The sequence below is a fragment of the Entelurus aequoreus genome, linkage group LG01, assembly GCF_033978785.1.
Source record: "Entelurus aequoreus isolate RoL-2023_Sb linkage group LG01, RoL_Eaeq_v1.1, whole genome shotgun sequence".
NCBI classification, from domain to species: domain Eukaryota; kingdom Metazoa; phylum Chordata; class Actinopteri; order Syngnathiformes; family Syngnathidae; genus Entelurus; species Entelurus aequoreus.
In genome coordinates, this window is record NC_084731.1 from 21845471 (window position 1) to 21862576 (window position 17106).

Genomic DNA, 17106 nt, shown 5'->3' on the forward strand with positions numbered 1-17106 from the left:
ACATTATGAAGCGCCAGCTCGTTAGCGGTGACGCCGGTGTAGTGGAGCATGTTTAGCTATTCCTCGTCCTGCAGGGTTGATACTTGTAAGAACCGTACGTTATTCGTCGCCATGGAGACAAGGATTAGTGATTTAGAAGTAGCCAAACTACTACCGACTGAGAATGGACGTTAGCCGCTTGCGAGCTAGCCATGTCTTAAAGCACCTCTTCCTGAGGGTGTTTCAGTCATATAGCTTCACCTTTATCGTTAGTTTTTAAGACAAAATGCATCCACCCTCTTGTTTCTGTCTACACACTGTCTGCCTATAAGTACTCTGTGATTGTGCATTGCCGAACATGCTCCTCTGCTTGAATTTTAAGATCCGGGCCCTTCATACGGTCAGGTTTTGATACAATTGTATTACTGTACTTACACCCATTAAACGACTAAATACAGTGAAACATCTTAACAACCAACTTTCAGTTCTTGTAGTGTCAAAAAAACTACTCATTACTAATTTGTACGATCACTTTGAATTACATGTCCTTGTACATAGATTTAAAGAGCTGTTTCATAGCTCTTTGCTAATTCTGGTCCCTGAATCCTTAATGGGAACATGTTTGAAAATGTAATCCTCTCATTTATTCCAAGCCAAACCACACTGGTTCCAGACAATGGCTGACACAGTTCTGTCCATCCAACAAAATCTGTTCTGGGAATGTAAGGCCAATGGAAAGCCCAAACCATCGTACAGCTGGCTGAAGAACGGAGAGCAAGTGATGCCAGAGGTAATGCAATTGGTTGAATGGGAATGAGGGCTTGGATGGTGTGTGGATCTTGTTATGTTTCATATGACACGTGTAAACTGCTCTGCGAACGTCAATTAACACACACCCCCAGATTTATATTTAATTAATATTGAGTTGAGCCACTTCTTTAAAGATACCTATGCTTTCATATTTGAACCCATATACCACCAATTCCCGGTAACTTGGAATATTTATCAATTATCGTTATAAGGGTGCTCCTTTCCGATTCATCGATTCTTAATTTTTTTGATTGCACCGTAAGTTAATTGAACATTTGGACACACCTTCTCATTTCAATGCGTTTTCTTTATTTTCATGACTATTTACATTGTCAATTGTCACTGAAGGCATCACAACTATGACACCTGTGAAGTGAAAACCATTTCTCTTGAAGCTCATGGAGAGAATGCCAAGAGTGTGCAAAGCAGTAATCAGAGCAAAGGGTGGCTATTTTGAAGAAACTAGAATATAAAACATCTTTTCAGTTATTTCACCTTTTTTTGTTAAGTACATAACTCCACATGTGTTCATTCATAGTTTTGATGCCGTCAGTGACAATCTACAATGTAAATAGTCATGAAAATAAAGAAAATGCATTGAAGGTGTGTCAAAACCTTTGACCTATACTGTATATATATATATATATTTATATATATATATATATATATATATATAGTCGAGGTTTCTGTAGTTTATCCGTTATACAGTGCTCAATACCGGGGTAGAGCGGAATATACGTTAGGTCAGAAAAAAACCCACCAGAGGCTACATCATCCCTACAAGCCTGTTTTGCAGATTTGAGCAGGGACAACAGGGGAACCGGCGAAACAGGCTTGTAGGATGATATAGCCTCTTGTGTTTTTTCCTGACCTAATGTGTATATATATATATATATATATATATATATATATATATATATATATATATATATATATATATATATATATATATATATATATATGTATGTATATATATATATATATATATATATACACTACCGTTCAAAAGTTTGGGGTCACATTGAAATGTCCTTATTTTTGAAGGAAAAGCACTGTACTTTTCAATGAAGATAACTTTAAACTAGTCTTAACTTTAAAGAAATACACTCTATACATTGCTAATGTGGTAAATGACTATTCTAGCTGCAAATGTCTGGTTTTTGGTGCAATATCTACATAGGTGTATAGAGGCCCATTTCCAGCAACTATCACTCCAGTGTTCTAATGGTACAATGTGTTTGCTCATTGGCTCAGAAGGCTAATTGATGATTAGAAAACCCTTGTGCAATCATGTTCACACATCTGAACACAGTTTAGCTCGTTACAGAAGCTACAAAACTGACCTTCCTTTGAGCAGATTGAGTTTCTGGAGCATCACATTTGTGGGGTCAATTAAATGCTCAAAATGGCCAGAAAAAGAGAACTTTCATCTGAAACTCGACAGTCTATTCTTGTTCTTAGAAATGAAGGCTATTCCACAAAATTGTTTGGGTGACCCCAAACTTTTGAACGGTAGTGTATATAGTCAAGGTTTCTGTAGTTTATCCGTTATACAGTGCTCAAAACCGGGGTAGAGCGGAATATACGTTAGGTCAGGAAAAATCACAAGAGGCTACTACATCATCCCTACAAGCCTGTTTTGCAGATTTGAGCAGGGAGGACAGGGAAACCTGCGAAACAGGCTTGTTGGGATGACATTGCCTCTTGTGTTTTTTCTGGCTTAATGTGTGTGTGTATATATATATATATATTTGCAAGAAACAGGTTTGAATCAAGAATCGATTCTGAATCAAATTGTCACCCCAAAAACCTGAATCAAACCGAATTGTGAGTTGATAAAATTTACATCCCGAGTATCGATACATAATTTTTGGTGGTTTTGTGTGTGTTCATGTGGTATAGGGTTGTCCCGATACCAATATTTTGGTACCGGTACCAATGTATTTTGATTAGTTTCAATACTTTTCTAATTAAAGGGGACCATAAAAAACGGCATTACTGGCTTTGTTTTAACAACAAATCTTAGGGTACATTAAACATATATTTATTATTGCAAGTTTGTCCTTAAATAAAATAGTGAACATACAAGACAACTTGTCCTTTAGTAGTAAGTAAGCAAACAAAGGCTTCTAGTTTGAGTGCTGACGTATGCAGTAACATATTGTGTCATTTTTCATTCTATTTTGTCAAAATTATGAAGGACAAGTGGTACACGGACGTAGGGAGAAGTACAGAGCGGCAATAAACCTTAAAGTTACTGCCTTTGCGTGCCGGCCTTATCACATAATATATGCGGCTTTTCACACACACACAAAGTGAATGCAAGCCATACTTGGTCAACAGCCATACAGGTCACACTGAGGGTAGCCGTATAAACAACTTTAACACTGTTACAAATATGTGCCACACTGTGAACCCCACACCAAACAAGAATGACAAACACATTTCGGGAGAACATAACACAACAGAACAAATACCCAGAACTCCTTGCAGCACTAACTCTTCCAGGACGCTACAATATACACCCCTACACCCCCAACCCCGACAACCTTAACCTCCTCATGCTCTCTCAGGGAGAGCATATCCCAAATTCCAAGCTGCTGTTTTGAGGCATGTTAAAAAAAATAATGCACTTTGTGACTTCAATAATAAATATGGCAGTGCCATGTTGGCATTTTTTCCCATAACTTGAGTTGATTTATTTTGGAAAACGTTTTTTACATTGTTTAATGCATCCAGCGGGGCATCACAACAAAATTAGGCATACTAATGGCTTAATTCCACGACTGTATATATCGGTATCGGTTGATATCGGAATCTGTAATTAAGAGTTGGACAATATTGGAATATCGGAAAGCGGCAAAAAAGCCATTATCGGACATCTCTAAATAAAAGCACCAAATTCGGTACCTTTCCCAACACATGGCAGAACAACGTTATAGCAGAGTAAAACTGCAGCCTGCTTTGTAGTTTCTGAAAATGATAAAGTAGTCCTCTTTGATGTATTATGCAATAAAATAAATAAATATGCAGAGAACATTCCACAAAGAAAGGTCCGAGCCGACGACACCCGATCTTCTCGCTGTGAGGCAGACATGTTTCCACATGCACCTCCACTGTCCAGGCAATTAATCTCCTGAAAAATATGATAATGAGTAATTTTATTTGTTTTATGAGGGACTTTTTAGTGGGCTATTTTTGGCCAGAATTGCAGCGCTGCCTGGAGCAGAAGGTTTCAGTAACATGCGGAGCCATGTTAATGGAACCTAACATTATTTGATGGAACGGTTCATTAAACAAATGGTGTAATCTAAGAATTTAGCACACTTTAAAAACAGACAAAACAGAAAACTTAGACTTAAACAATCTTTAATGATCCACAAGGGAAATTGTTCCACACAGTAGCTCAGTTACAAAGGATGGAAAGTGTAAGGATGAAAAGGATAATGCAGGTATAAAATAGACAAAAAATGTACCCTAGTAGCAATATCAAATATAACATATGTAATATTTACATAATACATTTACAGCAGGGGTGTCCAAAGTGCGGACCGGGGGCCATTTGCGGCCCGCAGCTAATAGTTTACCGGCCCGCCACACGTTCTGGAAATGCTATTGCAAAAATAAAAAATAAAAACATTAAAAAAAGTGGAATGAGGTGAAATCTGACTAGAAAAAGTTGCAATGTTGACACAAAGCTGCTATGCAGACTGTTTTTTTTTCTTTTTTTTCTTTTGTTGCCATTTCTTAAAAAAAAAAGGAAAAAAAGAACTCTAATGTTATAATGAATTATTGACCTATTCAAGGCTCCAATTATTTCAAATATTTAACTTTAAAATGTTTTATGTGGAAAATATTGTGTGGTCGCCATACAAAAACATCAATGTTTTCTTTGACAAAAGAGCATAAAACAAACAAAATAGTAGTTCAAACGTAAAATCGACAGATATATCTGAAATTGATCTCGTAACTTAAGTGTTGAAAGTAAAGAAAAAACTAATAACAATGTATCACTTTATGATACAAACCTTTTGGGTCCCAAATATATTTAATGGGATTTTATTTGTCTTTTCACTGTGATTACTCAAAAATAATAATAAATGGTGTCCTGCATTATTGATGTTTTTAAGGCTCTAATCACTTCACATCAAACATTGCTTTTTGAATGTTTTGGGCAGTGGGGGAAATACTGCATATTTCTTATTTTTTATTATAAAAAACAAAGTTGTCTTTGACAGAAAAGGCATAAAACCTTTTTGGTTTTTTTTTAACTTTATTTCAACCTGAAGTTGATATACTGTAGAGATTTACTGTAAGTGTTAAAATATATATATATATATATATATATATATATATATATATATATATATATATATATATATATATATATATATATATATATATATATATAATTTGACTTGTTTTTTTTACATTTTAATGACTTAGACCAGGGGTGTCAAAGTCAAATGGACGGAGGGCCAAATAAAAAATTTAGCTACAAGCCGAGGGCCGGACTGTTCGAATGTTCATTGAAAAAATTTTTAAATGACGCATATAGTCTAGTGAACCTAATTGAACCTACTGAAAACCTAACAAATATATTCCAATATGATCAGATAAATAAAGCAATATTTTCTTATGGCTCTGTCAGTAATCTTTAATTTTGAACAGACACAAAAGACAAATTTCCTTTATATAAAAATCCCCATAACATGAACATTAAATGAAAGAAACCGGTATTCAAGGCACCATCAGTAGCCTATATTTTCTATTTTAGCAAAAGTGGGCTAAATTTACTTCAAAGAAAAAAACAATAATAGCAATTTTCTATCATCCACTCAACTGAAATATTTTTAAAATATAATTAAATTGAAATACAATAAAATAAAGTGCAAAAATCTATAAATCAAAAACAACACTTTGTTTAAGGAGAAGTAACATGCAGTGAAAACAAATATTAAACTTTAACTTTTAAACTTGAATTGAGTAAAAACTCTAAATATGTGATTGCACAGTAATGTTCACATTAAACCCCCCTCCTCCCTCCGTGGGAGGGAGGCGAGTTGGGTGCCCGAAACCCCCCGCTGGTTTCGGCCCGCCCCTTGGCGCGCGTGGCACGGCGGGCTCCGCGACCCGACGGCTGGCCCTCGTGGCTTGACGGCGGGCGCGTCCCGACGGGCCGCGCGTAGGGGTCAAACGCAGAAGTCTCAGGGCCTCGTGGTGAGGGGGTGGCCTGCGGGTTTCGGCCCGCTTGACCCCCCCGCTCCGCTTGGCGCGCGCGGCACATGACGGGTTCCGCCACCGACGCTCGGGCTGCAGCCCGACGGTGGTGCGGGCCCGGCGGTGACGCGCGGTTTGGGGAAACAAAGCAGAAGTCTCAGGGCCTCGGGCCGGGTTTCGGCCCGCCCCCTTGGCGCGCGTGGCACGGCGGGCTCCGCGACTGACGGCCGGGCTGCAGCCCTTCGGCCGGCAGGCGCGTCCCGGCGGGCCGCTCGCCCCCTTTCGGAACCTTGGACCGGCATCCGCTTGGTGCGTGTAAAAGATCTGCGGTCTAAAAAAAAAAAAAAAAAAAAAAAGATCTGCGGTCTGCGGGCCGGTTCTAATAATAAATCAAGATCATCCCAAGGGCCGTAAAAAACCTTCTCGCGGGCCGGATATGGCCCGCGGGCCTTGACTCTGACATATGTGACTTAGACCCTTTATGGTCCCCGGGAGCCCTAAAGGTAAAAAAAAACAAAATCCATATATTTTGTTATAGTTTGAAAATGAAAAATATCAAAATGGCCCCCACATGCTTGAATTTTTCCGTGTGCCTTGTCTCTGCTCTGTCTGCGTCACGGCGGTGTTCGGCCTTGGCAGCCAGCAGGCCGTTCCTGGACAAAAACACTGATACCAGACTGGGTTGCAACCTTTTGGATCGCCAGCTATGCAAAGACAAAGAAAAATACCACTTCCGCACAATTGACAATAATTATAGCAACGGCCCTTAAGCATAAAAGTTGTGTGATAATATGTACACAATTGTTCTAACAATCAGTGGTACTTTAACTTTAACTTAAGATACAAATTATGTAAATTTGCCCCACGATAGTTTTGTTGTATTACTATCGTCTTTTTGTGAGTGCATTTTTTGACGACACTGCCTAGCGGTGTCCTGCAAATTTGACAGCGACTAATGAACGTCCGCATCGTCAACACGATTTAGAGTCCTCACTGTTTCATACACGTATTAAATCACTATAGGATGAGGAATGGTTAGAAATGTCATCCTGCACACCATAGGAGGATACAAAAAGCCATGCTAACTGCTAAGCTAGAGCTCTTGAATGTAAACATGAGTGGGCGGAGTGATACAAATAATGACAATAATGATTCCAACCATCGTGGTGTCAGGATATTGTCAATACTGCAGTGATTGGATCGATAGTCCAAGAGTCGGGACCCGGGGTGGACCGCTCGCCTGTGCATCGGTTGGGGACATCTCTGCGCTGCTGACCCGTCTCCGCTCGGGATGGTCTCCTGCTGGCCCCACAATGGACTGGACTCTCACTATTATGTTAAATCCACTATGGACTGGACTTTCACAATATTATGCTAGACCCACTCGACGTCCATTGCATCCGGTCTCCCCTAGAGGAGGGGGGTCACCCACATCTGCGGTCCTCTCCAAGGTTTCTCATAGTCATTCACATCGACATCCCACTGGGTTGTGAGTTTTTCCTTGCCCTTATGTGGGCTCTGAACCGATCTGTAACATTGTGGCTTGTGCAGCCCTTTGAGACACTTGTGATTTAGAGCTTTATAGATAAACATTGATTGATTGATATTTTTTGTAATCCAATTATTTATTTATTTATTTATTTATTATAATTTTTTTTTTACAGTTTTTGTTATTGTTTATGACGTCCAGAAATACAGGAGGACTTTCGGTGCAAAAATCAATTTATTTAAATCAGAGCCAGTAGTAGTTTTTGCTTATGTTATTTTGCGCTATTGACTTGATTTTGCTCAAAATATTGTATGTAGTAAAAGGGAATAAGGCAATAATTTGAATGTTCAATTGATATTGTTAAACTGTCATCATGTGCTTTTGTCTGATAATAACTGTGATCAAAAATTGCATCATTCATGGTCTTGAAAATTTGAAGTGCACGTTTTGGTATCAGCAGTGGTATGACCAATACTGCCCCTTGTAACTACTTGGTAATGCATCGATACCTAAATGTGTAATATCGCCCAAAACTAATGTAAAGTATCCAACATAAAGACTACTTGCTCGTTACATTTAACAGAAGTGTAGATAGAACCATGTTACAAGAAAATATATATACAGCTTAACAAGTAGAAAAATAATAGTTTTGAGAAAGTAATTCAAGTGGAAATGACACAATATGTTACAACATACGTCAGCAACCAAATCAGGAGCCTTTGTAACCCGTTTCAAATTGTATTTATATGCCCAAAAAATATCGTGTTGCATATCGTTATCCCAGAAGACTGCAATAAATATCGTAATATACATTTTAAGCTATATCGCCCATCTTTAGTTTTGACAACTGTGAAGTTATTATTGTGAGTCTGGGTCATCTTGCTTCACATTAGTCTTAAGAATCCATTAAACAAACTCAAAAATAAAGACAAACCTTGCATGTTTGTGAGTTTTTATTTGAAGCATCAAAGCATGCTCTCTAATCCATGTCTATGCATTGCAGGAATTGTCTCATTTCAGTTGCAAATACCTTTTGTTCCCATAACAGTGCAGGGGTCCCCAAACTACGTGTCCAAAATCCGGCCCGCGGGAAGTCCCAAGTTTAAAATATAATATAGGAATATATACAGTACAGGCCAAAAGTTTGGACACACCTTCTCATTCAATGCATTTTCTTTATTTGCATGACTATTTACATTGTAGATTGTCACTGAAGGCATCACATCTATGAATGAACACATGTGGGGTTACAGTCGTGGTCGAAAGTTTACATACACTTGTAAAGAATATAATGTCATGGCTGCCTTGAGTTTCCAATAATTTCTACAACTCTTATTTTGTTGTGATAGAGTGATTGGAGCACATACTTGTTGGTCACAAAAAAACATTCATGAAGTTTGGTTCTTTTATGAATTTATGAATGAATGAATAAATGAATGAATGAATGAATAATCTTTATAGTCATTGTGCATGTACAGGTACAGGTCCAACGAAATTTAGGTTGCTTCCCTAAGGTGCTTTGCATTTAAAAAAAAAGAAGAAACCACACAATATACAAAAACAACACAATATACACAATATGCAATATGGCCTAAGACAGGGGTCGGCAACCTTTATCACTCAAAGAGCCATTTTCACGAGTTTCACTAATTAAAGAAAACAATGGGAGCCACAAAACTTTTGAAATTTAAAATGATATAACACTGCATACAAAGTTTTGTTTGCGTAACACAACATAAACACAACAGAACGAATACCCAGAATCCCATGCAGCCCTAACTTTTCCGGTCTACATTATACACCCCCGCTACCACCAAACCCCGCCCACCTAAACCGACGCGGGGAGGGGGGTTGATGTGTGGGGGGGATTTGGTGGTATCGGGGGTGTATAATGTAGACCGGGAGAGTTAGGGCTGCATGGGATTCTGGGTATTCGTTCTGTTGTGTTTATGTTGTGTTACGGTGCGGATGTTCTCCAGAAATGTGTTTGTCATTCTTTTTTGGTGAGGGTTCACAGTGTGGCGCATATTTGTAACGTAACAGTGTTAAAGTTGTTTTTTATGGCTACCGTCAGTGTAAGCTGTGTGGCTGTTGACCAAGTATGCCTTGCTGTCACTTACGTGTGCGAGCAGGAACGCTGGTTGTACAGGCTATAGAGGATAATAAATGCAGTGCCATCACAGCACGCCCTTAATTTAGTTGCCAGGGTGAAAATTGGAGAGTATTTGCCCCGGGAGATTTCTAAGAGAGGCACTGAGATCCGTAAGTCTCCAGGGAAAATCGGAAGGGTCGGCAAGTATGCAGCTGAGCCGCATCATAGTGGTCAAAGAGCCGCATGCGGCTCCGGAGCCGCGGGTTGCCGACCCCTGGCCTAAGACCACTCTAAGAGGCAATGTAGAAAAAACGAGACAGTAAAAAGTATAAAGTGACTAGTGAACTGACTAGAGAGGAGTAATGCTGGTTCCCAGTGTGCTGAGGGGGTGGAAGTCAGCATTTCCTACCTCCTATGCTGTGCAGGCATTATTATTTTGGATTAAATATGTAAATAAATATGATAACTATTGTCGAGTTGGCGTGTAATCGCTGATTGCACAGTCCCGGATCGTGATTGACCGGTGGCTTCCTCATGTTGCACGTGAGGGAGTTTTTATTTTTTTATTTTTTTATTTTTTATTTTTTACATTCCAGCTGCGTTTAGTGCAGTTATAGCCCGGGGGTAGAAACTGTTCTTGAGTCTATTTGTGCGGGTTCGCCTGGTTCTGAAACGTCTGCCGGAAGGCAGCCGATCGAAGTGGCTGTTGCCGGGGTGGGATGGGTCCTTGAGTATGTTGGCTGCCTTCTTCAGGCAGCGGGAGTTGTACAGTTCTTCCAGGGAGGGGAGGGAGCACCCGATGATTTTTTGGGCCGAGTTGACGACCCTCTGGAGAGCTTTCCTCTCTGCTGCTGTGCAGCTGCAGAACCATACGCAGATGCAGTATGTGAGGATGCTCTCCACAGAACAGCGGTAGAAGGACACCAGTAGATCCTGTCTCAGGTGGAGATTCCTGAGTACTCTCAAGAAGTAGAGCCTCTGCTGTGCCCTCTTGACGATAGCCATGGTGTTGGTCCTCCAGGACAGGTCCTCCTCCAGGTGAACTCCCAGGAAGCGTAGGGATGAGACTCTTTCCACACAGCCCCCGTCGATGTACAGGGGCTGTATGGTAGTTTTTCTCCTCCTGCTGTCCAAGATCACTTCCTGGGTCTTGAGCTGGTTCAGCTTCAGGTTGTTCACCCTGCTCAACACTGCCAGCTGCTCCACCTCGTCCCGGTAAGCCGTCTCGTCGATCCCAGAGATGCAGCCCACCACCGTTTTGTCATCGGCAAACTTTATGATGTGATTGCCGGGGTGGGTGGCTGTGAAGTCGTGGGTGTAGAGTGAGTAGAGCAGGGGGCTCAGCACGCAGCCCTGAGGTGAGCCGGTGCTGAGGCTGAGGGCTGTGGAGGTGTGGGTACCCATCCTCACCCTCTGACGGCGGTCAGTCAGGAAGTCTTTAATCCAGAGACAGGTGGGGATGGATATTCCGAGGTCTGCTAGTTTGGTCACCAGTCTGTCAGGTAAAATGGTATTAAATGCAGAGCTGAAGTCTACAAAGAGCAGCCGTACATATCTCCCCCCCCCCCCCCTCCATGTGGGACATGGCGGAGTGGAGAGCCGTAGCCATGGCGTCCTCCGTAGACCTGTTGGCTCGGTAGGCAAACTGATGGGGGTCCAATGCGGGCGGTAGGGATGAGAGGATGTGGGTCCGGACCAGTTACTCGAAACACTTCATTGTGATAGAAGTGAGTGCCACTGACCGGTAGTCGTTCAGACAGCTGACAGTGTTTTTCTTTTTGGGGACGGGGATGATGGTGGAGGTTTTCAGGCAGGATGGGACGGTGGCCTGGGACAGGGACCGGTTGAAGATGTCGGTGAGGACACCAGCCAGCTGATCAGCGCAGCCTCTCAGCACCCGTCCGGAGACGCCGTCCGGTCCCGCAGCCTTCCTCGGGTTCACGGCTTTCAGTGTTCAGTTATTATGGGTCTACTGAAAATGTGACCAAATCTGCTGGGTCAAAAGTATACATACAGCAATGTTAATATTTGCTTACATGTCCCTTGGCAAGTTTCACTGCAATAAGGTGTTTTTGGTAGCCATCCACAAGCTTCTGGTTGAATTTTTGACCACTCCTCTTGACACAATTGGTGCAGTTCAGCTAAATGTGTTGGTTTTCTGACATGGACTTGTTTCTTCAGCATTGTCCACACGTTTAAGTCAGGACTTTGGGAAGGCCATTCTAAAACCTTCATTCTAGCCTGATTTAGCCATTCCTTTACCACTTTTGATGTGTTGTTGGGTTCATTGTCCTGTTGGAACACCCAACTGCGCCCAACACCCAATGTCGGGACTGATGATTTTAGGTTGTCCTGAAGAATTTGGAGGTAATCCTCCTTTTTCATTGTCCCATTTACTCTCTGTAAAGCACCAGTTCCATTGGCAGCAAAACAGGACCAGAGCATGCTTACACCACCATGCTTGACGGTAGGTGTGGTGTTCCTGGGATTAAATACCTGACCTTTTCTCCTCCAAATATCCATTCATCCATCCATTTTCTACCGCTTGTCCCTTTTGGGGTCGCAGGGGGTGCTGGAGCCTATCTCAGCTACAATCGGGCGGAAGGCAGTGTACACCCTGGAGAAGTCGCCACTTCATATTGCTGGGTATTGTGGCCAAACAGCTCAATTTTAAAACATGTTTTCAGTTATTTCATCTTTTTTTTTTGTTAAGTACATAACTCCACATGTGTTCATTTATAGTTTTGATGCCTCCGTGAAAATCTACAATGTAAATAGTCATGAAAATATACAAAACACATTGAATGAGAAGGTGTGTCTAAACTTTCGGCCTGTACTGTGTATATACTGTATATATATATATATATATATATATATATATATATATATATATATATATATATATATATATATATATATATATATATATATATATATATATACGTATAAATGATAAATGATAAATGATTTATACTTGTATAGCGCTTTTCTACCTTCAAGGTACTCAAAGCGCTTTGACAGTATTTCCACATTCACCCATTCACACACACATTCACACACTGATGGCGGGAGCTGCCATGCAAGGCGCTAACCAGCAGCCATCAGGAGCAATAGTGAAGTGTCTTGCCCAAGGACACAACGGACGTGACTAGGATGGTAGAAGGTGGGGATTGAACCCCAGTAACCAGCAACCCTCCAATTGCTGGCACGGCCACTCTACCAACTTCGCCACGCCGTCTATATATATATATATATATATATATATATATATATATATATATATATATATATATATATATATATATATACATACAGTATATATATATACACCTCCAAAGACATGCACCTGGGGATAGGTTGATTGGCAACACTAAATTGGCCCTAGTGTGTGAATGTGAGTGTGAATGTTGTCTGTCTATCTGTGTTGGCCCTGTGATGAGGTGGCGACTTGTCCAGGGTGTACCCCGCCTTCCGCCCGATTGTAGCTGAGATAGGCTCCAGCGCCCCCGCGACCCCGAAGGGAATAAGCGGTAGAAGATGGATGGATGGATGGATATATATATATATATATATATATATATATATATATATATATATATATATATATATATATATATATATATATATACATACAGTATATATATACATACAGTATATATATACATACAGTATATATATATATATATATATATATATATATATATATATATATATATATATATATATATATATATATATATATATATATATATATATATGGTAACACTTTAGTAAGGGGAACATATTCACCATTAATTAGTTGCTTATTAAAGTAACAAATACTTAATTTGAGTTATTTGGACACTAGGGGAACATATAAGTGTTAGAGTTAGGTTTAGGGGTGGGGTTAGGGTTACTAATAAGCAATAAGTGTTAGGGTTAGGGTTAGTTTACTCTTAGGCAATAGCTTACTGGTTAATAAGTACTTAATAATGACTATTTAAGAGCCAATATGTTACTAATTTGCATGTTAATAAGCAACTAATTAATGGTGATTATGTGATCCCCATACTAAAGTGTTAATATATATATATATATATGTATATATATATATATATATATATATATATATATATATATATATATATATATATATATATATATATATATATATATATATATATATATATATGTATGTACAAAGCCCGGCCCCCGACCAAATTTTTTTAACCCAATGCGGCCCCCGAGTCAAAAAGTTTGGGGACCCCTGACAATGTATAATAAAAAAACAACTAAACTCTTATGTGATCACTTAAACAGAAACAAATAACAAATAACTTCACAACATGCAGTACGTCCGATATGTATCGAGGATGCAAGGCAGCAGTTTCTCCCCCCAACCCCCCCGCCCACCCACCTTGCATGTCCTCACATATTACTCCATTTCAATATAAACATGCGTGGAATGCCACAAGTCTCCTTAGGCTCCCCCCCCCCCCTCATTTCTGGCTGTGTCTCTTCTCCTGGTGTAGCACAAGTAATTGCTTTTGTGCCTTTGGACAATATTAGATCGGCGTTTGCAAGGAATATGCTGAACTGTTTGGCTTTCCTTTACAGGGCCGGATACAAATCGAAAACGGGGCTCTTTCCATAACCGCGTTAAACCTGTCCGATTCCGGAATGTATCAGTGTGTGGCAGAGAACAAGCACGGCATTATTTATTCCTCTGCCCAACTAACAGTGTTAGGTAAGTTGTCTTCTTTGTGTTTTTTACTCCATTTATATGTCTGTGTGTTTGATCATTGACTGAGATAAAACCAGGCAGCCACAGTCTGTCAACTCATTTGATCTAACTATGGGATGCGCCGGCTGAAAGACTGTCTCGTTTTCCTGTCAGGTGTTTCATCCTATTGATTTGGATACTGCAAGACCAAGGCGTTGTAACATCGTGCGTGCATATTGATGACTTATTGATTTGGTTACAAGCTTTGATTACTTTTACTAATGACTTACATCTGAAAGAGGACTTCTATTCTCCCTCGATGAACGGGAGAGGGCTTAATCAAGCCTGACAAAATGCGATGATGCTTGCCGACACTGTGAACATACACTATATTGCCAAAAGTATTTGGCCACCTGCCTTGACTCACATCCGAACTTGAAGTGCCATCCCATTCCTAACCCATAGGGTTCAATAGGATGTCGGTCTACCTTTTGCAGCTACTACAGCCTCAACTCTTCTGGGAAGGCTGTCCACAAGGTTGCGGAGTGTGTTTATAGGAATTTCCGACCATTCTTCCAAAAGCTCATTGGTGAGGTCACACACTGATGTTGGTCGAGAAGGCCTGGCTCTCAGTCCCCGTTCTAATTAATTGCAAAGGTGTTTTATCTGGTTCAGGTCAGTCAATTTCATCCACACCAGACTCTTTCATCCATGTCTTTATGGACCTTGCTTTGTGCACTGGTGCACAGTCATGTTGGAAGAGGAAGAGGCCCGCTCCAAACTGTTTCCACGAGGTTTGGAGCATGGAATTGTCCAACATGTTTTGGTATTCTGGAGCATTCAAAGTTCCTTTCACTGGAACTTAGGGGCCAAGCCCAACTCCTGGAAAAACAACCCCACACCATAATTCCCCCTCCACCAAATGTCACACTCGGCACAATGCAGTCTTAAATGTACCATTCTCCTGGCAACCTCCAAACCCAGACTCATTCATCAGATTGCCAGATGGAAAAGTGTGATTCATCACTCCAGAGAACGGGTCTCCACTGCTCTAGAGTCCATTGGCGACGTGCTTTACACCACTGGATCCGACGCTTTGCATTGGACTTGGTGATGTATGGCTTAGATGCAGCTGATCGGCCATGAAAACCCATTCCATGAAGCTCTCTGCGTACTGTACGTGGGCTAATTGGAAGGTCACATGAAGTTTGGAGCTCTGTAGCAACTGACTGTGCAGAAAGTATTTGCACTATGCGCTTCAGCATCCGCTGACCCCTCTCTGTCAGTTTGCGTGGCCTACCACTTGGTGGCTGAGTTGCTGTTGTTCTCAAATTCTTCCATTTTCTTATAATAAAGCCGACAGTTGACTTTGGAATATTTAGGAGCGAGGACATTTCACGACTGGATTTGTTGCACAGGTGGCATCCTATGACAGTTCCACGCTGGAAGTCACTGAGAGCGGCCCATTCTTTCACAAATGTTTGTAGAAACGGTCTCCATGCCTAAGTGCTTGATTTTATACACCTGTGGCCAGGCCAAGTGGTTAGGACACCTGATTCCGATCATTTGGATGGGTGGCCAAATACTTTTGACAATATAGTGTATTTTGATTTTAAAGGCAACCTACAAATTATTTTAATCATCATTTACAACACTTCCTTGTTGTTTAGATAATATGTATTGAATATGTTTTATTGTAAATTTTGCTCCACAGTCACTTTTATAAACCTTTTTTTGGAGTCTGTCTGCAAGATGTTCGCTTCTGAAGGCGTTCCCGGATTGCGAATTAATTTGCGCCCCACCCTATCCAAAACTATCATAATTTATCCTTTGCAAATGTACACAATTTAAAGGGGAACTGCACTTTTTTTTGGAATGTTGCCTATAATAAACAACCCTAATGAGGGACAAGAACACATGTCTTTTTAATGGATCCTAACTCGTAAACAAACTTAGATAAACGTCAGCTCACAATGGCGCAAATGGGAGCTATGCCGTCATTGCTGTAACGACGGGGTCGCATTTTACGGCGTGGATCGTTCTCCCAAGATGCAGCAGGACCTCCGGAGGCGAGGTGCAGGTAAGAAATTGATTTACTGTCCATGCAAATCATGCAAAAATACAAAAAGACCGAAAAGCTTGCCGATAGCATTGGAGCTATGGCGAAGCATAATATTGCAAAACAAAACGGCAGATAATATGTCTTACCTTATACACACACCATAATAATACTCGTATGTTGAAGCAGATCAAGCAGTGCGGCTTCATAGCCTACCAAAGTCGTACTAAAACATTTTGATAGATTTTTGAGCGCCGTGTGTAATGTTCTATATTTTCAATGGAGCATATAAAATGTTGGTGTTGTTTACTTGAGTCACATTGCAGTCTACACACATCTCTTATGTGTGACTGCCATCCACTGGTCGCACTTATTGTGTCACCATGTTCCAAATAAAATAGCTTCAAGGTCGGTAAAGCACAATGAAAATGATTCCTTACATTAAGCGCACCGGGTTTTAAGGTGCACTGTCGAGTGTCAGGTTCAAACGCTGATGACATCTATTAAACAAGACAAGAAGCAAAGAATCAAACAGAGACAGAATTAAATTTGGACTCAATTGAGGAGAGACGTGTCGACCTGTAACCTCTAACAGTGTCACCCACGCTCTGATGAAAAAGGTTTACGTCTCCTCCTTTATTTGGACACTCCCTGTTTACACAACAACATCTGCTTCCAAAGGAATGAAGAGTATGTAAACAGTCATTGTTTTCGGTCACATTAACACAAAAGAAAAAGATGCCTCGGGCTTGGGC

At 40.6% G+C, this 17106-nt stretch overlaps 1 protein-coding gene across 2 annotated transcripts in view; it reads left to right on the forward strand.

Annotated features, from left to right (window-relative positions):
* cntn3b (contactin 3b) overlaps positions 1 to 17106 on the forward strand; it is a 166062-nt gene that overhangs the window by 100175 nt on the left and 48781 nt on the right. For both annotated transcript variants that reach the window (XM_062045773.1, XM_062045784.1), the window contains 2 exons: positions 633 to 769; positions 14187 to 14316. In XM_062045773.1, the coding sequence (XP_061901757.1) occupies positions 633 to 769; positions 14187 to 14316 (267 nt within the window). The remainder of the gene's footprint in view (positions 1 to 632; positions 770 to 14186; positions 14317 to 17106) is intronic.